Here is a 22670-nt window from a genome sequence, read left to right on the forward strand (position 1 = left end):
GTTCAGCCAAAAATTGGGTGTGGTCTCAGAGGTGAGATTTTTTTCCATATAGCTGTTTCTTAATTTCGTTTGTCCCATTTAATGGTAAACTTTATTAAGGTATTTGTTTCCATGAAGAGGTAAGTTTCCAGTAGGAAAGGGAGAGTGTCTGGAAGACAAGGAACTTTTTCCAGGCTTAGGGGTATGGGAACGTGGGAGCGGAAGAGAGCAGGCCTGGACAGAGCAGAGGGAATGAGGATTAACTAACGTACACAAAGAGTTACATAAACACACACACACACACACACACACATATGTTGTGTTCTGTGTATACCAGATGCCATACAAAGGTGGTTCCTCCCACATTTCCCCATTTGCCCCTGAACCTGTCCTGGCACAACCTTTCTCTGCAATACTCACTATGGAAAACTCCTGAAGATACTATCCAGGCCTAGCTCGAGGTCTCTGTGAAACATTTCCCTAAATTTGTAATTCACAAAGCATCTGCTCAACTGAGCAATTCCAAATTAATCATAGTTATATTTGGTAAGTACTTACTATGTGCCAAGCACTGGGGGTGATACCAGATAGGTTGGACACAGTCCCTGTCCCACATGGGGCTTAAAGTGTAAATAGGAGAGAGAACAGGTACTGAATCCCCATTATTCAGATGAGGGAACTGGGGCTCAGAAAAGGCAAGTGACTTACCCAAGGTCACACAGCAGTTAACTGGTGAAGCCAGGATTAGAATCCAGGTCCTCTGGCTCCCGGGCCCATGCTTTTTCCACTACACCCAAGTCAGCATCTAAATAGCCCCACGACTGCGGTTCTCAAGGTACCAAATAGGTAAACTTTGAGTGACCAGTTTTTGTTGAGTGCTTACTATGTACAGTGCACTGTACTAAGTGCTTGGGAGAGTACAATTCAACAGAATTAGCAGACATATTCCCTGCCCATAATGATCTTGCAATCTGTCAGCTTTATTCCCTGGCCTTCATTTAATTCACAGCCCGGAAAGCTTCTAGGTTGGGGATTAAGACTGTAGCCCCATGTAGGACAGTGACTGTCCAACCTGATTACTTTGTATCTACTGCAGGGCACAGTGCCTGGCACATAGTAAATGCTTAAGAAATGCCTTCGTTGAATGGTTTCCCTTTAAATCGAGTTTTATAACAAAAACTGGTCTCAGACCATTGGTTCCTAAAATGGGGGCTGTAGGAATGCTATTACGGTGCCAGAGGTGAATTGGAGGTGAGTCCCCCACATTTAAATGGATTAGGAAAGCAACTTCTTGTCACGATATCTTAATAATGTTTAGAAACCTTTACTCCATGTATCAGCTCTCTGAAGAGTCTTGCTTTTAGCAGACCTGTGAGAATAGTTCTTTTAATTGGATGTGAATATTACTGATAATTCCTTTCAGCTCAATGTAGAACCAGTAAAGGGGGAAATACGGTGGTATCTTGAAGAGTCGTATGTATATTTGACTAAAGACCTTTGTAAATCTCAATTCTGGGTGTGTCTGAGAGAAATAAGAAAGATCATTATAGGGTTCATTAATATCTATATATTGACTTGTAATTCGATTTTTAGGGATTTTTAAAACTATTTTTAACAGCAGAAAATGAAGGGTCTGGAACTCCCTCCCCTTTGGTATTCTTTCATTCATTCATTCATTCATTCATTCATTCATTCATTCATTCATTCATTCAATCATATTTATTGAGTGCTTACTGTGTGTAGAGCACTGTACTAAGCTCTTGGAAAGTACAATTCAGCAGTAGAGACAAGCCCTGCCCAAAACACAGGCTTACAGTCTAGAAGAGGGGAGATAGACATCAAAACAAGTAAACAGGCATCAATATAAGTAAATGGAATTAGAGATATATACAAATCCAAATGAGTACACAGGCTTTAATATAAACAGAATTATAGATATGTACATATATACACAAGTGCTGTGGATGGGGGGTGAAGCAAAGGGAGCGAATCGGGGCGACGCAGAGGGGAGGGAGAGCTGAGGAAAAAGGGGGGCTTAGAGGAGGTGAGCCTTCAGTAGCGCTTTGAAGGGGAGAAGTGTGATTGGCAGATTTGAGGAGGGAGGGCATTCCAGGCCAGGGATAGGACATGGGCCAGGGGTCGACGGGGGGACAGGTGAGAACAAGGCATAATGAGAAGGTTAGCACCAGAGGAGTGGAGTGTGCGGGCTGAGATGTAGAAGGAGAGAAGGGAGGTGAGGTAAGAGGGGGCAAGGTGATGGAGAGCTTTGAAGCCAAAAGTGAGAAGTTTTTGCTTGATACGGAGGTTGATAGGCAACCACTGGAGATTTTTGAGGAGGGGGATGACATGCCCAGAACGTTTCTGTAGAAAGATAATCCAGGCAGCAGAGTGAAGTATGGACTGACAGATCAAAGATCACCATTTTCCCTATCTTCAAATCCATACCAGTTTATATTCACCCCCACCTCACTTATGTACATGTCCTTATATTCTTTCATTTCCCCTATCTATAATTTTAATGTCTGTCTCCCCCTCTATACTGTAAACTCCTTGGGGGCAGGGAATGTGTTTACCAACACTATTGTATTGTACTCTCCCAAGTGCTTAGTAAAGTGCTCCGCACACAGTGAACGCTCAATAAATATCATTGACTGATTGACATTAAAATCCATGTATAGGAAATTGCAAGCAGCACCACTTTTGCCCAATTTGCTGTGATCTTTTCACTCTTCCATGTTTGCTCATCCTCTACTACCTCCAAACACTGCCACCCCCAAAAAGGGAGAAAACCTCCTCCCCAAATGAAACAGGAAAGGAAGGAATTACTCTTTTTCCTCTCCCCACCACTCTTCAGTCATTTAATGTGCAGTTTATTTTAGATGAACCAGGAAGCAGCAAACAGCCACATAGAGGACAAAAACACATATGTCAGTGTCTTTAAAATATTTTGTGTCCACCTCCCAGCTAGATAGTAAACTCCTTGAGGGCAGGGATTGTGTCTTTTATCCCTGTTGTACTCTCAAACACCTGATACAGTGCCCTGCACATAGTAGGAGCTCAGTAAATACTATTGATTGATTGACTGATTGATGTCCCCCCTAGATTGTAAACTCTTTGTGGGCAGGGAACATGTCTGCCAACGCTGTTGGATTATGCTCTCCCAACCGCTTAGTACAGTGCTCTGCACATAGTAAGTGCTCAATAAATACTGACTGTGTTGATCCTAGTGTACGAGCAATGGTATACCTACACAAGATGACTGAGAGCAAGGCCTTCCCAGGGGAGCATAGGGACCAGGGCAATTAATCTATTGTGGGTCTTTGTTAAGGGGTGAATTTAAAGAACAGAATTTCTACCCTTAAATCCTCCCCACCGCCCCCCGCCCCCACCATTCTGAAAGTGTCTTCTTAAGCCTCCCACTCATACCGCTCCCTCCTGCAAGAAGGTATTGAGGAAATGAGGAATAGAGAGCAAGGGGATGTTGGACCTTGGGCTTGGGTGCCTGACCTACCACTCTGTCCTCTATCCACATGACAGGGGTCTGGAGGCCTGCTCTGTAGCAGGGTGTGGGGGAGGTCCTAGTGTGAAAGGCCCAGGGTGATTGCCCTGATTGGCTCAATCTGGTTGGCTCAGATTTTGGGGGTTCCTCTTAAACCCTGACTTGATTTTGGAGCAATATGGTGTAAGTACAACAGAACCTCAGTTATTTAGAATCTATGGGATTGAGAACAATCTGAATATCTGGATATTCTGGGCAGCTGACATTGCAGTTCTCTCCTGGTTCTCCTACCTCCTTAGAAATTCCTCAGTCTATTTTCACTGGCTCATTTTCTTCTGCCTCTCATTCCTTTCATTCATTCATTCAATAGTATTTATTGAGCGCTTACTATGTGCAGAGCACTGTACTAAGCGCTTGGGATGAACAAGTCGGCAACAGATAGAGACAGTCCCTGCCGTTTGATGGGCTTACAGTCTAATCGGGGGAGACGGACAGACAAGAACAATGGCAATAAATAGAGTCGAGGGGAAGAACATCTCGTAAAAACAATGGCAACTAAATAGAATCAAGGCGATGTACAATTCATTAACAAAATAAATAGGGTAACGAAAATATATACAGTTGAGTGGACGAGTACAGAGCTGTGGGGATGGGAAGGGAGAGGTGGAGGAGCAGAGGGAAAAGGGGAAAAAGAGGGTTAAGCTGCGGAGAGGTAAAGGGGGGATGGCAGAGGGAGTAGAGGGAGAAGAGGAGCTCAGTCTGGGAAGGCCTCTTGGAGGAGGTGAGTTTTAAGTAGGGTTTTGAAGAGGGAAAGAGAATCAGTTTGGCGGAGGTGAGGAGGAAGGGCGTTCCAGGACCGCGGGAGGACGTGACCCAGGGGTCGACGGCGGGATAGGCAAGACCGAGGGACGGTGAGGAGGTGGGCGGCAGAGGAGCGGAGCGTGCGGGGTGGGTGGTAGAAAGAGAGAAAGGAGGAGAGGTAGGAAGGGGCAAGGTGATGGAGAGCCTTGAAGCCTAGAGTGAGGAGTTTTTGTTTGGAGCGGAGGTTGATAGGCAACCACTGGAGTTGTTTAAGAAGGGGAGTGACATGCCCAGATCGTTTCTGTAGGAAGATGAGCCGGGCAGCGGAGTGAAGAATAGACTGGAGCGGGGTGAGAGAGGAGGAAGGGAGGTCAGAGAGAAGGCTGACACAGTAGTCTAGCCGGGATATAATGAGATATTCCCTACCTGTGGGTGTCCCTCAAGGCTATTCTGGGTCCCCTTCTCTTCTCACTTTATACTAACTCCCTCACAGAGTTCATCTGCTCCAGTTGCCCTCAACTACCACCTCTACATGTAGGAAAAATAGAAGAGAACTGTGTCAGTAAAATCCAGATTGGTTAGCACTTCCAGGAGTGATAGAGAAGCAGCATGGCCTAGTGGAGAGAGCCTAGGATAGGGAATCAGGAGGCCTAAAATCTAGTTCTGATTCTGTCACTTGCCAGAACTTTGAACAAATCACTTGTGTGACTTTGGACAAGTCACTTAACCTCTCTGTGCTTCAGTTTCCTCATCTGTAAAATGGGGATAAAGTATCAATTTTCCCTCCCTCTTAAACTGTGAATCTTGCTTGGGACAGAGACAGGATCTGATTATCCTGTATCTACCCCAGTGCTTAGCACAGTGCTTGGCACATAGTAAGGGCTTAGTAAATACCATCATTATCCCTAGTGTCAAAGGCAGCTGAGAGGTCAAGAAAGGTTAGGATAGATTAGTCCATTTAGATTTGGCAAGGAGACTGGGAGAGAGCCTCAGTAGAGGAGCTAGAAACCAGATTGTGATGGGCCAAGAAAGTTGGAGGAAAGGAAGCGGAGGCAGTTGGAGATTACAACCCTTTTAAGGAGCATGGACAGGAATGGGAGTGGGGATATGGTGCGATATTTGGAGGATACAGTGAGATCCAGAGAAGGCTTTTTTTAGTATGGGGGGGGGGACCTTGTGTGTGCTTGAAGGCAGAGGGGAAGAAACCATCAGAGAATGAATGATTGAAGATGGTGATTAGGAAGGAAAAAAGGGTAGGAACAAGTGTTTTTAAAAGGTGAGAAGTGATGGGTCGGAGGCAAGATAGAGTATTTTTTGAAAGCACTGGGGAGAAAAGTTCAGGTGGGGTATAGTGCCTTGGGATAAGTAGGGAGCAGAGGTCTTGAGGTTGGAGATTTCTGGGTAGAGTGAGAGCTGTTTACCATGCAGTTGAATGGGAATGTTTGCCTTTATTTAAACATCATGGATGCCTCTGAGTTTCTAGTTATGTGAGGTTGATTGACGGATGGACGGTTGTGGAGGCATGGTGAGAAACAGGTGTGTTTGCAGTGGGCGGGGGTGGTGGTAGGGGGGAGGCAGGGTGTGTTCATAAGCATTTCAGTATTCCAAGAGGTCACTTTACAAGGATTTTATACCAAGTAAACAGCTTTAGGGAATAAGAGAAGTTAGTTTATGGAGTATGCCTTTAGACAGCAAAGAAGTTCAGTGGAAATTGAATATGCTTGTGGGGGGGTGGGGGGTGGTGGTGAAATGCAGCTGAGAAATAAGGCATTTCTACTTCTGTAACAGAGATGTCATTCCTTTCCTGTGAGTATCTTATGACAGTCTTCTCCTTGCAGGGTATCGAGTATTTATGTTCACTACAAATCCTGAATTTATATTACAACAACATTTCTTCAGAAGTGGAGGTGGTTCGCCTGCAGTGTTTACCTGTTCTCCAGGAGCTAGATCTGAGACTCAACCCTTTCGTCAATAATGACGCAAACTCTAGGCTCATTATTGTGCATATGCTACAAACTCTGAAAAAACTAGGTGAGAGAAACATGACCGGTCCTTCCAAAGACTTTTTTTCATCTGTTACCTTAATCCCTGTTGGATGCTTGTCAGGTTTGTGAACTGCCTGGGGTTGTTTTGTTTTACCTGTTTATCTCTGACATTTGTTAAGTGCTTGCAGTGTGCACGACCCTGTACTAAGCACTTGGGGAAAGGTACGAGGATAGTGAATGAGACACGTTCTCTGGTCCACCGAGGGCTGTTTATTAGAATTTACACAGCCCTTTTATGTTTGCAGGATGTTCTAGGAATCTAATTCATATTTCTTTTTTATGACAAATAATCCTTTAGACGATTTAGTCCCTGTTTTTATATTTCCAGTTTGTCCCTGGTTTTATCTGCAGGCTATTTTAGTTTATGGGTCACTGAGGTATGCAACTCTATGAGCTCCGGGACAAAAAGCAAACACATTTTTTCAAAACAGGCTGGGATTACCTTATACTGCTTGTTAAGTAATATGGCACTTCATGGTCTTGGGAAGGTGATTGTCTTCCAAGGACAACGAGAAGCTGAGACTTGTTTGGGGGGATTTTTTTCCCTAAAGGGGGCCAAAATTCATTTCTTCCCTGAGTTTTAGGCCGTTTGACTCTTGGCCCCGAACTCTTTCAGTCATCAACTGATTTGGATGAGGGATCTCGTCAGTTGTTTCCTGCCCTGGGCTTTGCTTTGTTGAGGTGTGGTTGTGCTTTGTGGCAGCTGTTGCCATGACATCTCCTGCAGACTCCTACAGGTTCTGCTTGTCCTAGTGTTAGGTAACAGTAAAGTCTTGCTGCTTGTCTCCAACCCCAGCTGCATGGCACGAAGGAGAGGAGATCTGTCTCCTGCTCTCCCTTTTGGGGATTTGCTTTATCCCACTAGCGCTCTTGCTTCGTCCGATAACAAACACGTTCGGGCCCTCTCTTCTGTTTGCAGATGAACAGGAAGTGCTAGAAAATGAACGGAAAGTTGCCAAGCTGCGTTTTATTCAGCTAGGGAACCGAGGAAATGTCCTTTGTGACAAGGACAAGAAAAGGTAAGATGGATCGATAATGTATTTAGAAGCTTCCTGTTTCTGGTCGGGACATGGCAGTAGCAAATTGAATAATGAAGCTGAAGATTCATTCAATCGTATTCAATCCACCCTACTCCACTTCCTAGAGGAACTCTTCACATAAGATTAACACTGAAAGGCCGTGTCCTTGGCCTTGATCCTTCTCCTTTAACCCAGAGAATGACTTGGGTTGAAAATCGGATCCATTGTCTTTATATTCCTGCCTCCCTGGATGGCTTTTATATGTCTTAGAGCTAATTGCTCCAAAGCTTCTCTGATGTTCACAGCTGCACTTAAGTCACAATATTGACATGAAACATGTTACGCAATACACCCACAAACCCTCTTTGTGCTCCTAGTTAGGATTCAAATTTTGCCTTTTCCCAATTGGTCTGGAGGGTCCCGTTCACCAGGGCAGGACTGTGAGTTGAGCTTTTTTGTTTACTGTTTTGCTGTGTTACCATGTAAGAGAGAAGAGCAGGGGAAGGACTTTCCTACGAAACAAGAAATGCACAGCTCCTGGTGCTGCTGATTACCTGAGTGTCGAATGCTTGGTCCAGTTGGTCATCTCCCAACTCTAGTTTCTTGTTTCCTTCCAGGAATTGCATCCAGCATGGAGGGGGGCAGTGGGGGGACAGGGAGGGGATCACACTCAGGAGCCTCAACATGAACCCCTGAAAATTACAGAGCAGTAGAAAAAGCTGCAGTTACAGCCAGGCAGAGGGACCTCACGATTTGGGGTCTGGAAATATGGGTTTACTGCTGCTGGCTCCCTGAGAGGCTGTTGGCTGCTTTTGTTTTTCCACCAATGAAATGGGAAAAGGACATATTACTTGCCGCACAGGGATGTTGAAGGACTAGTAAGCCATGTGTGAAACTCTTTGAAATTCACACAAGGCAAGCTCTTGATTGCTTAGGTATACACCACTGTCAGTTATTCAGATCTTGAATACTTTTAAACTAAAAAATGATCAAAGCAGAAGTGTTATTCTTGGCCTTTATTCTTATATTTGTGGTATTCACCCATTTTTCTCAAATGCCATGAACATTTCATTTCATGGGAGACTTTAATACCAGTTGAGCAAAGGGCCTGAATATGTTTTAGAACAGCTGGTTACCGTTAGGGTCCTTACACATCCACTCTATGACTACATTTAAAAAATCCAGTTTGTCATAACTTTTAGCAGTTTTAATAAAAATTACAGATTTATATGTAAGAAAACTATTCTTTTCTAGGCTTTAAAACAGCACTTTTTTAATGAGTCCATAAATTAAAAATATATACTTATCTCTCTCAAGCCAAAGAACCTCTCTTTTTGTTTTCTCTGCTTCAGGAAAATATTTCTGTTGCTAATAAAAAATCAAAAGCGGGGACTATGACTAACCCTATTGGTAATGAATACATATTGAAAAATCCTAATTTCCCTTTGTGATGAACAATCTTAATACTTCTTGGTACAAAGACTGTCATGGGATTATTCAGAAAGTGTGGTTCTAACAGGCACGATGCTTTGATTTGTACGTGTTATAATCGTTAATCAGAATTTGACAACCTGTGGACACAGCCACCACGTCTGTCAGTACATGCCTCTCCTCACATTTTCTTTTCTTTGCCTTGAAGCTATCGGATAAACTTCATGAAGGCAGAGCAGTTCTAAAGATGTATTCTGAACAAACTGCAAACTTTATCTTTAGTTAACAAGGATGTTAGGATTTTGCAGTTACAGTGTTAATTAAATGCTTAGTGTGAGTGCCTGTTTTTGCCATAAGCTTCCTCTCCTCTTCCTAGTAGTAACAGCAGCAGCAACATTTATTGAGCGCCCCCTTGGTCCAGTGCACTGAACTTGGGAAATATAGAATAACAAAAGGACACATTCCCAGCTGAAAAGGGAGCTTATACCCTGGCACATGGTGTTAATGAAAGATAAACACTGTTTTTTCCTCATGCAGTGTTTTTTTTAGACTCTGCCTTTACTGTTGGGTAGCACTTCAATACTCCAGCAGCACCTCCTTTTCTGCCTGCTGTCCAGATATCTGGGCACCCAAAATTAGTTTGGACCTCTTGGTTGTTGGTCTGCTCCTGGGGGCGCGGTCCAGTAATGGAAAGTTTGAAACTGAATGACCATTGACCATTCACATTAAGTTGGTGGCTCCACTGATCTAGAGGATTTGAATTCCTTGCAAAAATACTTTCTTTGCATTTGCCCATTTGGCATGCCACAGCTGGCAGGTCCTGGAACAAAGCTGGTGAGAAATAGGGATGGCCATGTCCTGCACAGACGAAATAGCTTTCAGTTCAGATCTGCCAGTGGCTAATCCTATAGTATTCAGGATCAGAGCTCAGACTGTAATTAGGTCTGGTATTCAGCAGCTTAAGTTCATTGTGAGCAAGGAATGTGCCTATCCACTCTGCAATGTTCTACTCTCCCAAGTGCTTAGTAGAGTGTTCCTCCCACCATAAATGCTCAATAAATACCGTTGATAATATAGTCTTTGAGTCCTCCACTATCCTAACTAGCACAGCTCTCATTGATTAGAGACTCAAACACAGGTTTCCCTAACTTGTTTATGGTTTAATTACTCACTCTTCCTTTAATCTCTCTCAGCGTGCACACAGTGAAAGCTCTGAGAAATATTTCTTGAAGCAAGACTTTTTTGTGTAGGAATTTATGGAATCTTTGCTAATAGAGGAAATGAAAAGTACACAGTAGGTGCTCAACAGTCCACTGAGTAAAAGAGTAAACACCTAGTTAGAACAAGGTAAGTGGTCAGAGAAGGGTTTTTAAAGAGCGGCTCTCCTATGCCATCACTAGCGCTGTTCAGAATTCCCTCACCCTTTTTTCAAAAAAAAAAAAGAAAGAAAGAAAAGGTGCCCTAGAGAATAGGTAGCTAGATACCTGGGTGCTAAATATGGCTTCAATTCTTTCAGGACTTTGATGATGACTATTCATATTTATTGTAACTTTCATTTTCTTGTTGCCTTAAAAGCTTTAGTTTTAGTAATGTTTTGTTATTCTAGGGACAGTACTGGGAAGGACTGTACAGATATTGAAAAGTCTTTACTTGAAGCCGCTTCGGACTCTGACATCAAGATTGAAACTAGTAAGATTTCTTTCCATAAAAAGGGAAATCAGAAGGGCATATATGTGGTTTTGAAGGGTTGAAATTTTTTGACATGTTTCCATCAGATGATAACCAATCAATTGTATTTACTGAACACTTACTGTGGACAGAGAAGTGTAATAAGCACTAGAGAGTACAGTAAAATGAGAAGGCATGTTCTCAAGCCCTCAAGAAGTTTGCAATATAGTGGGGGATGACAGGCAAAAACGAATTTACCGATAGGAGGAAAAGTAGAATGAAAAGATGGATATGTGAATGAGAAACTGCTTAAATAGAGTATGTAAGTTGATGTGTACAGAAGTGCTACTGGTGAGGAGGCTGAAACACTAGTCTAGCTGGGCTATGACAAGAGCCTTGACTAGGGTAGTGGCCATTTGGATGGAGGGGAAGGAGCAGATCCAGGAAATGTTGTGGAGGAGAAAACAGGGGTTAGCAACACTGAGTATAATGAGCATTTGAAAGAGAGTGAGGAGTCAGGGATAACACCAGGGCTGTAGGCTTCAGAGCCTGGGAGATTGGGAGTGGTGTCGATTATGCCTGGAGAGTTTGCAAAGGAGAAAATTTGAAAGGGGAGTTCAGTTTTAGACATACTGAGCTTAAAATTCCAACAGGATATCCATGTGAGAATGTCTTGTGGGGGAAAGAGGAAATGTGAGCTTCCAGGGTGGGTGAGAGGAGCAAGAGCAGAGTGGAGGAAGTATGATGTGGAGGTGATCCAGGGTTGGATATTGGTTGTGGGAGATCAACAGAGGAGTGAAGGAGTTGAGTTGGGTGGGAAGGGTGGACATGAGGGGGTGGATTTGTTCATCAAGCAGGGGGAGGGTGGGTAAGAATCCAAGGGGGCCTGATGGCCGGAGGTAAGAGCAGAAAGCCTTCATATGGGGGACAGAACAGTTTTGAGAAGAGGGTGGGTGGGGGTGAGTTGGCAGGTTAGAAAGTTGTGGTGTTGGTAAGGTGAAAAATGGTACAGTGACTAGTCATGGTGAGACTATGCGCAGTGTAGTATGTGCAGGTTAGTGTGTGGGTGAGCTGGATGGAGCAGGAGGTTTGCCAAATTGATAAGTGAGAGGGAATGGGCAGTTGTGGTAGGGGGGAAGGATGGTCAAGTCACCTGAAACATTTGCAAGGAGAACCCCAGAGGATCAGTGTCAGAGAGGAAGAGAAAGAGGTGAGGAAGGTTTTAAAATTACTCAGGAAAACGGAAGCAGGGCCAAGCCAGTTTATAAAATAAGGCTTGTTTCCAGTTTGTAATGAGTTTCAAAAAAAGATTATTGGTGCTGTTTTCCTACTGCGGAGTGGATTTTCTCCCATGGTGTCAGGATGCCTACTGGGAAAGTCTCTCGTTGCACCTAAACCGAGAGTGCATGGAGTTTTGCATCCATTTTGAGGCAGGGATTACATTAGGGTGTAAATTATTGACCTCTTTTCTGAATTGAATTATTGCTTTGAGAAATTCCCTTCATTAGACTGGAAAGTGTTCTAAAGGGCCCAATCAAATTGCCTTCTTGGACAGAGTGCCCATTTCCAGAGGATATGGAAAACCCCAGCTGCTGCCCCGGTTTTGCTCTTCTGAAACACACATTCACATTGCTGCTTTGAAAGGTTTAACAGCTTTGCTTTCCACTGAAAGCCATATTTATGCTGGATCCCTAGGGAGCGCTGCCTGTAAGCACTGTGGGTAATCAGATATGACTAACAGTTATAAACACTCACTTGCGCTGCCCCAGGCTGCCAAGGGGTTTACTGGAGAATGGCTCCCTATTAGCCCAGTTGTTTTAAAAGAATATCCTTTCCCCACTCCTACTTATTAGGCAGCAAAAATGTGCCAACTCACTTACCACCCTTGCAAATGACAAAGAATTTACTAACCCAAAGATATATAAATTTATAAATATACATATATATATATATATATATAGCCAGTCCACCCTTTCCTCCTTGCCAATGGAGGTGGTGGCCAAGAAATCATATAAATGAAATTAGCAAAACATGATACTCATGGCTAAATGCCTAATTTTAAGGCTGATAACCTCTCTAGACCTCAGTTTCCCCATCTGGAAAATGAGAAAAATGATAGCTGTCCTCTCAACCTCAAAGGGAGGTTGTGAGTATGACTGAGATCATCTATGTGAAAGTATTTGGAATAAGGCTCACTGTATAGGGAAAGCCTCTCAAAAAAAACCAAAAACTTAACAAGAATAATAGTGCTAATGAGCTGACAGCTTCAAGAAGACCTAAGAGGGACACTCCACCAAGGAGGAAAGATAGGAGGGACAAAAAGAGGAGAAGGGAGGTCCAGATATATGACAAAGAGAATTCCAGCACTTTCTTCCTAAGGGCTTTAGATTTGGACCTCACTCCCAAAAGCCAGTAGATATTCCACACTGGCTAGTCTTCTGGCTCTGCAGATTGACCCACTGAAAATCCCAGGCCAGACAATTGAATTGTAGCCCTGTCTGTTCAAAGCTCGATCTAGTCAAGACTCCAATTAATAGCATGTAGGGCTGGAAGAGATCCTGTGAGTTCATCCAGTCAGTCCAGCCATTGTTCTAAATGATCCCAACACGTTTCACTTTTCATTATTTATCCTACTTCTGAAGACTTCTGGAGAAGATCCTTCTTTAACGACTTCTTAATAGTCTTTAACAATCCTCATTTTCTTTATCTAACATAAAGTCCTTGTACAATATAGCCCATTTTCTCCTTATCTATCCTAAATGGTCACCATTTGGAAACTTACACCTGGTTCTGCCACAGCATGTCTTTTCGTTGCACAATTTGGATAGAACACGATGGAACAGTTCTCTCCTGACTCTCCTCTTACTTCTCTGGCTGATTCTTCTCAATCTCTTTCACCAGCTTTTCCTCTGCCTCCCAATTCCTAACTGGTTGTCCCTTAAGGCTCTTTTCTGGGTTTCCTTCTCATTTCAATTTACACTCCCGCCCTTGGGGAGCACAACTGTTCCCGAGGTTTCAACTACCCCTTCTCTGTGGATGACTCCCAAATCTACCTAACTAGCTCTCCCCATCTCTGCAGTCATCATCATCATCAAGATATTTACTGAGCACTAATTGTGCAGAGCACTCATTCCTGCATCACCTCCTCCTGCCTCCAGGTCATCTAAGCACCCCATAGCACTCTGTCCATATCTTATATACTCTGTTATTTCCTCCTAACTGTAATTAATTTAGGCTCTTGTCTCCCCCTCTAGATTGTAATCTCCTTGAGGGCAGGGATCATGCATATTCCATTGTACTCTCAATCAGTCAGTCATATTGAGGGCTTACTATGTGCCTAGCACTATACTAAGCGCTTGGCAGAGTATAATACAATGGAATTAGCAGACACATTACTTTCCTATAACAAGCTTAGGGCTCTGCATACAATAGGCACTGAATAAATGGTATTGATGTGATTGGAAGTATTTTAGAATGTTCTTCCCACAACCAAAGTCTGTCACAGTATGATCAATCAGTACCATTGATTGATAGCATAACGTGATCCACAGCTGGCACAAGTAGAGTTGATGTAGGAAGAAAACACTGAGTGCATACACAGGGCACAGTTTAAGTGGCAGTTTGCCACTCTCTGCCTAAGCCTTACTATACTGTTCCATACAGTTCTTTGTGTTTTTGCAGCTTGACAGTGCTTAAAACAGTAAAGTGACAATGAGTGGTAAGGGTGTAGAGCACCCTGTTGGTAGACATAACAATTATACAGGAACTTGTATCAAAAAGTGTCAACCATGGTGGTGTCTTTGGAGCATCTACCCCCAATCTGTTAATTCCCATTCAATTAGTAGTAGTTTAATAAAATTTTCCCATAACATGAAGCTCTTTGAGAACACAATGCTCCAGCCTAAGGGAAACTCCCTGTACTCTTGTTTTGGAATTTAGCTTGGCGTTAGGGGTCTGCCTTGCTTTTCCTGTGATGTTGCAGTTGTAGGGAGTGAGACAGCATTGGGCCCAGAAGTATCAGCAGGTTTGGGGAAAAGCAGCTGGTTTTAGAGTAAGTACAATAACTGCAGGGAAATGCTCTGTGCACTGAGGGCCTCAGAAGTGTTATACATTCAGTGCCATTCATAGGTTATTTATCATTTGGGAATTTGTTTTCCTGATGGAGGGGAGGCCGAAAAGGGTGTAGCACTGCCTTAATTATTTGGGTTAAGGCCAGTCCACCTGGGTGAGGGAAAGGAGGGGGGTGGGGGGTCTATATCTGTTGGCAAGCCATGAAGCTGAATAATGTTATGATTGTTTCCAGGTGTTGCTTTCTTGGCTAAGTGCCTTGTAACTGGAAATTATGGACTTGGGGGATTTAAAACCTATCATCAGGGCAGGGTAGGTGCAAGGAATCATCCTTTGACTGTCCACAGCTTTCTGTGATCACTTTCCTTTTAATGCAGAGTCAAGCAGAAGATGTTTCTTTCCCCCACTTACCCAGGAAGGATCGGATGTGTCATTAAGTATTTTGGAGACCCAGGTAAGCAATCCCATGGAACAGACATTAGGTGCTTTCTCTTGAGGAGCTCAGCTAAGATGCTTGCCCTTCTTGCTTCTCTGTAATAATTAATGATCAGATTATTTCTGATTGATAGTGTCATCACCTCATAGTTATCAATGGTAAAGGGGAGGGGGTGAGCTAATGCAGATAAGCGAAATCATCATCAAACATTTTTAAGAGCCCAAAGGATGTGTGCCAAGATCGCTTTTGAATTTCAACCTTCTCCTGACCTAATTTAAAATTAGAGCTAGTAATATCAGTGTGTCTAACAAGCATTTAAGGGCCTGAAAGGTAGGCAGTCAATCCATCAATGGTATTTATTGAACACTTACTGTGCTCAGAGAACTGTACTAGGCTCTTGGAAGAGTACAATACAATAAAGTTGGAAGACAATTCTTGCCCAGAAGGAGCTTATAACTAGAGGATGAGACATTCATTAACATAAGTATATAAAGGCTGGGGATGGGGTGAAACAAAGTGCTTTTGGGCTACAGACCCAAATGCATAGACAACATAGAGGGGAGGCCAGTAGGGGAAAGTGAAGGCTTAGTTAGGAATGGCCTCTTGGAGAAATAAAAGCAGAGGGCCTGAATAATCTAGTTGGTATATAGCTGGCCTTTGTATTTGGAAAAAGTTGTTACTGACAGTGAAATTCATCCTTGAGAGTGTTTGGGTATAGTGAAAAGGCCAATGTAGGACTCACAATCCTGACCACACTGGGTACACACAGGGGCTGTCCCTTATTGTGTTGTTAATCAATTGTATTGAGCACTCACTGTGTGCAGAGCACTCTACTAAGCGCTTGGACAATATAGCAATCATATAACAGACACTTTCCCTGCCTACAATGAGCTTACAGTCTAGAGGGGTAGGCAGACATTAATATGAATAAATATGTACATAAGTGCTGTGGGGCTAGGAGAGGGGAGGAATAAAGGGAGCAAGTCAGGGCGATGCAGAAGGGAGTGGAAGAAAAGGAAGAGGACTTAGTCAGGGAAGACCTCTTGGAGGAGATGTAACTTCAATAAGGCTTTGAAGCTGGGGGAGAGTAATTGTCCATTGGCTATGAAGAGGGAGGGCATTTCAGGCCAGAGGCAGGATATGGGCAAGAGGTCAGCAGCGAGACAGACGAGATCGAGGTACAGTGAGAAGGTTAACATTTGAGGAGCGAAGTGTGTGGGCTGGCTTGTAGTAGAAGAGTAGTGAGGTGAGGTAGAAGGAGGCAAGGTGATTGAGCACTTTAAAGCTGCTGGTAAGGAGTTTCTGTTTGATGTGGAGGTGGATGGACAACCACCAGGGGTTTTTGAGGAGTGGGGAAATATGGACTGAATGATTTTGTAGAAAAATGATCCGGGCAGCAGAGTGAAGTATGGACTGGAGAGACAGGAGGTGGGGAGGTCAGCAAGGAGGCTGACAGAGTAATCAACGCAGAATAAGTGCTTGTATGACCTTGGTACCAGTTTGGATGGAGAAGAAAGGGCAGATTTTACCTATGTTGTGAAGCCATATTATATTGTTTGCCGTGCCAGGCACTTCACTAGGCTAATCAGTTTTTTGAGGGGCCCCCACCTGCTGCCTCATGGCATGATGTGATGACATCATTGCATCACCCCCCCACCTCATTATGTCAGGTCCCCTCAGGGTTGAAACCCTTGAGAGCCAGCCCAGATGTCGCCCCCTTCCCCCATTCTCCTGGAAATCTTCCTGGACTCAAAATCCTCAGCCCACCAGAGTGCAGAGTTGCATAGGGGCACATCTCTGTAGAGGGAGAGCCAGGGCCATACTAGGGAAGTGTGGCTTTGCTCAGCCAAGCAGCATCTGGGGGACAGAGCTAAGCTTCCAGTGCAGGCCCTCTTCAGTCATCCCCTGCCCTCAACCCAGCATAGCCCTCCCACACCTTCCCCTTCTCTCTCACTGTCCTTCCCTCAAATCACACTGCTCTTGCAAGGTGGCTCCCATTTGCCATCTCAGCAAGGCCAGCTCTGCAACCCAGGTTGGAAGGCAACAGCCACTCTTATCGTGGCCTCACTGAGGCAGCTTGGCTGGCTCTAACACCACCACTGAACTCCCCCCTCCTCTTTGCCTCTTGCCAGCCCCCAGCTTCTCCACAGCAAACACTCCTTTACATGATCCTGTGGCTCACCAGTCCCTGAGGTAAATAAATACCCTTTCATAAACAGGTATACTTTTACACCTTTATTTGGGGACAGGGAATGTGTTTATCAACTCTATTATATTGTACAGTGAGCGCTCAATAAATGCTGTTATTTGATTCGGGGGGGCGGGGGGCGGGGGGGCGTGAGGCAAGGAAGGGACAGGCCGGAGGATCACTGAACTCCATTTTGGACTGAGAAACTTTCCCCAGAAGCCAGCAGTGGGGGTGGGGGCGTGCAGAATCCTAGCCAGAACTACTCCAGGCAGTTTGCTCTGGCTGTGGGTCACTGCTGCTGCAGCTTTTCATAAATCATTTTTATTTCGGGGAGCAGTGGGTGTTGGGGTGTTAGAGGAGGGACTGGAAAAGTGGAGCACCGTGGCTCAGTGGAAAGAGCCCGGGCTTGGGAGTCAGAGGTCATGGGTTCGAATCCTGACTCTCCCACTTGTCAGCTGTGTGACTGTGGGCAAGTCGCTTAACTCAGTTACCTCATCTGTAAAATGGCGATGAAGACTGTGAGCCTCACGTGGGACAACCTGATTACCCTGTATCTACCCCAGTGCTTAGAACAGTGCTCTGCACATAGTAAGCACTTAACAAATACCAACATTATTATTAAAAGTGAACTCTTCCTAAAATAACTATCACGCATGCACAATGTCAGAGGGAGCCAGGTAGGAGAGGTGCAGTGGGGACTTCAGTTCAGCTCCAGCACTGCCCCACTCTCTCTGGCATTGCACAAACCTGGCAGCCATTTTAGATAGGTGTAGTACAGACACCATCTTAGAATGTTCCAAATAGTGGCTATCTTGGTAGGGTTAGGAAGTGCATGGTTACCCTCAGAGGGTGACTCTGTGCCCCACTCCCACCCACCATAGCCCAAGGCCCAGAGCTTCAACCCCTTACGGGCCTGAGTTCTTCTCACCTTGCTGAAGAATCGATTGTTGGCTGACTTAGTATTTGGGTTGTGCTGTGTTCCCTCAGACAATGATTTTGATACATGTAGTTGGTTTCTGGTAGCTTGGAAGTTTTGTTGTTGTTAAACTCAGTACTGATGAATTTGAACTGTAAGAGGGGACTCTGCAGGCTTCATTTTAAGGTTAATCAGAATTCCTAAGGTTATAAAACCTATGAGTCAGACTGGGGTTTACCCATTTCCAAGGGATTGCTGGTGTCTCCTGGTGGTAAAGCTAGGAGTTTGCCTAATGGTAAGGAGAATCAGTCAGCACAGAAGGGAATTTTGCCCTTTTTTAATGAGAAGATGAAGTCCTGTCAAGACCAAGGTAGAGGCAGTGTTGAAATTATAGGAGGGAGGACAAAACCAACTGCCGCTAGTTGCATGGTTCCAGTGATGAAGCTATAGCTTTGAGTCATCCAGTTTTTCTCCTACTTGAGTATCGTGGAACCACCTGCGGAGTGTGATGTTTAGTACAGTACTCTGTACACACTAGGCACTTAAATACTATTGATTTGATGTAAAGGACCTGTGTCACATGTGTTACTAGGCTGTAACCCCATTGGCCTCACCTGGGACTATTCCATGCCTGTTCTGTATAGCTGCCCATCCACAGGAGCTTTCCCGGACGGAACATGTCAGGGTCTGTAGCCTTTCACTCAACTTCTTGTCCAGGGACCCTACTTTCTGTTGCCTCTATCTAACTACTTAAAAAGATCTTTCAAACTGGCAGTGGGAATAACTTGGGATCCCCTTTTTGAGCCTAGGTCTTCCTGTTAGATATCACTGTCTTAATCCTAGGGCTTTCTGCCCTATCTACATGTTAAAGGGAAGCAGTGTGGCCTAGTGGAAAGAGCACAAATCTGAGAATCAGAGGACCTGTGTTCTAATTCTGGCTCTACCATTTGTCTGCTGTGTGACCTTGAGCAAGTCACTTAACCTCTCTGGGCCACACTTCTTTCATCTGCAGAATGGAGATTCAATACCTGTTCTCCCTCCTTCTTAGCCTGAAAGTCCCATGTGGGACCTGATTATCTTGTATATGCCCCAGTGCTTAGTACAGTGTTTGGCACATAGTAAACATTTAACAAATACTATTATTATTTTGAAGTGAGGATTTACTTTGGACATAAGATACTTGGACACAGTATACCCAAAGACCTTCTTTAAAAATCTGTACTATGAACTAACAATAAGTCTGAAGAGAAATTAGGTTCTGTACCAACCTGCACCAGGGTATCTCCACATCATAACCCAAGGTTTCATTAGCAACATGGGGCTTAATGCAGCTGCCGGATCTTCTATCTAGGCAGTAATCTATCCAGGGATGTACAGTTAGACAAAGAACATAGGAAAAGTCATTACTGGTTAAATAAATGGCCCATTCAGGATTAGAACCTGTGACCTTCTAACTCCCAGTCCTGTGCTCTATCCACGAGGCCATGCTGCTTCTCATGACAGCAGCAAACAGTCCAGCCTTGTGGGCAACAATTAAGATGGAGTGGTACTCCTCGAACAGAGTCCTGGGAAGGTCAGGAAACCAAGGAGCAGATTAGAAAACAATGGAAGTGCTGCAAGTGGTAAATGCATCAGTGGGACAAAGGATAACTTTTACCTGTGTACAATTTGGAATGGATTATCAGGCATGGACAGATGTCTTTTTAAGGCACATCTGCACATGTGAATAGGATCTCACCATCAGCTGTAGCATCCTTGAATGTGAGATCTAGCTCACCTATTATGAACAAAGAGTGAGGTAAAGTGCTAGGTAAACCTATAGTAGCATTTCACAAATACAGCATTCAGGCAATCCTAAACACTGTTTGTTTGTTTTTTTTTGAAAAAAACAACCCTAGATCAAAATCAGTCAATCAGTGGTATTTGAGTGCTTATTCTGTGCAGAGCACTGTATTAAGTGCTTCAGAGAGTACAGTATGACAGAGTTAGTAGGCACGGTCACTGCCCACAGCAAGCTTACGGCCTAGAGAGGACAGCATTTCCCTTCTCTCCACTTGTTGCTAGTCTAGAGTTTAAATGATCTTTCACCAACAAGACCCTCTTGTTGTATGTTCTTGTAGCTCAAGGACTCCAAATTTCACGAAGCTAGCTTGGAGGAGCTCTGCCTCTGGGCTCATCTCTCTTTCAGATTGATAAAGACCCCAAATTTCATCATTTTTTGCTAGACCTGTTGAGGTCTGGCATTGGTCCAAGGTTCTGGGTGACATGGCTCTAGAACACCTTCAAGGATTTGGCAAAACTTCAGATCCTGATGTCATCTTTGAGGCCTTAAGCAGCAAAGTCCCTACTTGAGTGTGCCTCCAGCAACAGCCTGGTCCTGGCAGTCGTGGTCTTTTGAAATGACCTGGCTCTAGTGGCTTCTCATCTCTTATCTCAAAAACAGAATCCTCTCCCAAGAATTTGGTGTGCATGACAAGAGGCACAGAGGGAGGGGAAAAGGCAAACAATAATAACCAAAATGTGAGACCATAAACAGAGCTTGTGTCTACCTACTCTATTGTATTATACTCTCCCAAGCACAAAGTACAGTGCTCTGCCCACAGTAAATGCTGTTGATTGGTAAAAAAAAACATAGAGAAGGGGCTCAAGGGCCAGGGAAGGGGCTTCCAGGTGAGGGCCTGGGAGAGGGTCTCCTGGAGGCCTGGGAAGGCCAACACCAAGTTGGGGGAAAGTAAAGGTGTATATAGATGGGCAAGTAGAGGAAGAGAGAAAGCCGAGAACTGGAAAGTTCCCTGAAAATTCTCTGGGTGTTTCAGTTTAGCCTTTTTTTTTTTTACTAGCAGCCCAACCATCTTCTGCCAAAAGAAGAAAGTATTCCTTGGAAAAAAGTTACATTTTAAAAATTCAGATCTTCCATTGGAAATTGTATGAAGGAAAAGATTTGAACCTGGTATAGGCAAACACTTATCTGTTACTTTTGTTTTACAGAAATCATTTATTCAACCCAAAGAGTCCTTTCTATAATAATTGTTGGAGCTTCCAAGAAAGCTTCTTAACATGCACCTGGCCATTTACATTATTTCCAGCATTTTGGGCCAGACATTTTGGGTCAGGCACTGCTTGCCATATTTGGGCACTTTCAAAGAAACACAATTTATCAATTAGTAGAATTTATTTAGTGCTTATTGTGTGGAAAGCACTCTAATAATAATGTTAGTATTTGTTAAGCGCTTACTATGTGCCGAGCACTGTTCTAAGCGCTGGACTAAGAGCTTGGAAAAATATAATAGAGTTGATAGCTACGTTCCCTGCCCATAAGGAGCTTACAGTCTAGGGGGGGAGACAGGCATTTTGGTTTCCCTTTGTTCAAGCCTTGAGCATGTCTAGTATTAAGTATTCATATTTATTGAAAGCTTACTGTGTGCTAAGCACTGTACTAAGCACTTGGGAGTAGACTGTAACATTGTACAACTTAACAATATAAGCATTGGTGGTAGTGTGACATGTTAGCTTCAAGACCTTGAACCTTGATTTTTTTTTTACCGTAATGAAATATTGTTATCTAATTGTTTTATTATCAATCAATAGTATTTATTGATTCTACTCTCTGCAGAGTACTATACTAGCCAATTGGGAGAATACAGAAGGCATAGTCCCTGCCCTTGAGGGGCTTGTAATCTAATGAGTCACAATCTACTTTATTGAATACCCACATCATGCTAAGTTTTTTGTGACCAGACCCTGCCCTCCAGGAAGCAGTGTGGCCTAATGGAAAGAACACGGGCCTGGGAGTCAGGAGACCAGGGTTCTAGGTGCGGCTCTGCCTTCAGCCTACTGTGTGACTGGTATTGTTTAATGCCTTACCCCACGCTTAGGGAGGAGAGATGTTGGATCGGTTGTGGCATGCCAAGGGTCCTCCAAATCTTCTCCACCTTTAAATCACTCCACTTTCCGGAGAAATGGAAGTATGTGCTGGGGCCTCCAAGGGATGTAGTCTGTGGTTGAGTGTGACTCACTGACCCGGGACATATCACATCCTGCATATCACCACCTGAAAGAGTCAAGAGCGGAGAGATGTCATAGATGGGAATTTGTAGACAAAATTCAGCTGCCTAATGAGTATCCAATTCAAAACTCCCTTTCAATCTGTTTTAATACGCAAAAAGCTTTGAGACAAATGTAGCTCTTAACAACACATCTTCTATAGTCACCAAAATTGGTACATTAGGAACATTTGAGCCCCTAAAAGTTCTCCCTGTCTTTGGTATTTTCTCTGCAATCAGTGGTATTTTGGGGGTATTTACTATGTGAAGAACACTGTACTAACTTGGGAGAGTACAGTAAAATAGAGTTGGTAGATGTGGTTGCTGCCTTTCTCCAAAGCATTTTTGACTATCCAGATGATATGAGAAGAACCATCTGATTAGCATTAAAAACTCCAGGACTGTATAGTAAACTAAATCTGATGTCAAATAAAGCAGACCAGTTATGCAGAAAGTTGACCTTTCCACTAGGAGGGTGGCCAGAAAGACAACTCTTACAGGACAGCAGCCTCCTCAAAACAAAAAGGCCTAAAATAAACCCAAGGAGATAGGTGGGTATTATTTTAATGTCTGTCTC

General features: G+C 43.9%; 1 protein-coding gene across 1 annotated transcript in view; it reads left to right on the forward strand.

The window, feature by feature from the left end:
• The window catches only part of LRRC36 (leucine rich repeat containing 36), a 35398-nt gene that overhangs the window by 1202 nt on the left and 11526 nt on the right, over positions 1-22670 (forward strand). The window contains exons 3-6 of the mRNA XM_029049791.2: positions 6118-6310; positions 7244-7343; positions 10381-10463; positions 14888-14964. Coding sequence (XP_028905624.1) covers positions 6118-6310; positions 7244-7343; positions 10381-10463; positions 14888-14964 — 453 coding nt within the window. The remainder of the gene's footprint in view (positions 1-6117; positions 6311-7243; positions 7344-10380; positions 10464-14887; positions 14965-22670) is intronic.

The sequence above is a fragment of the Ornithorhynchus anatinus genome, chromosome X1, assembly GCF_004115215.2.
Source record: "Ornithorhynchus anatinus isolate Pmale09 chromosome X1, mOrnAna1.pri.v4, whole genome shotgun sequence".
Classification (NCBI taxonomy): Eukaryota; Metazoa; Chordata; class Mammalia; order Monotremata; family Ornithorhynchidae; genus Ornithorhynchus; species Ornithorhynchus anatinus.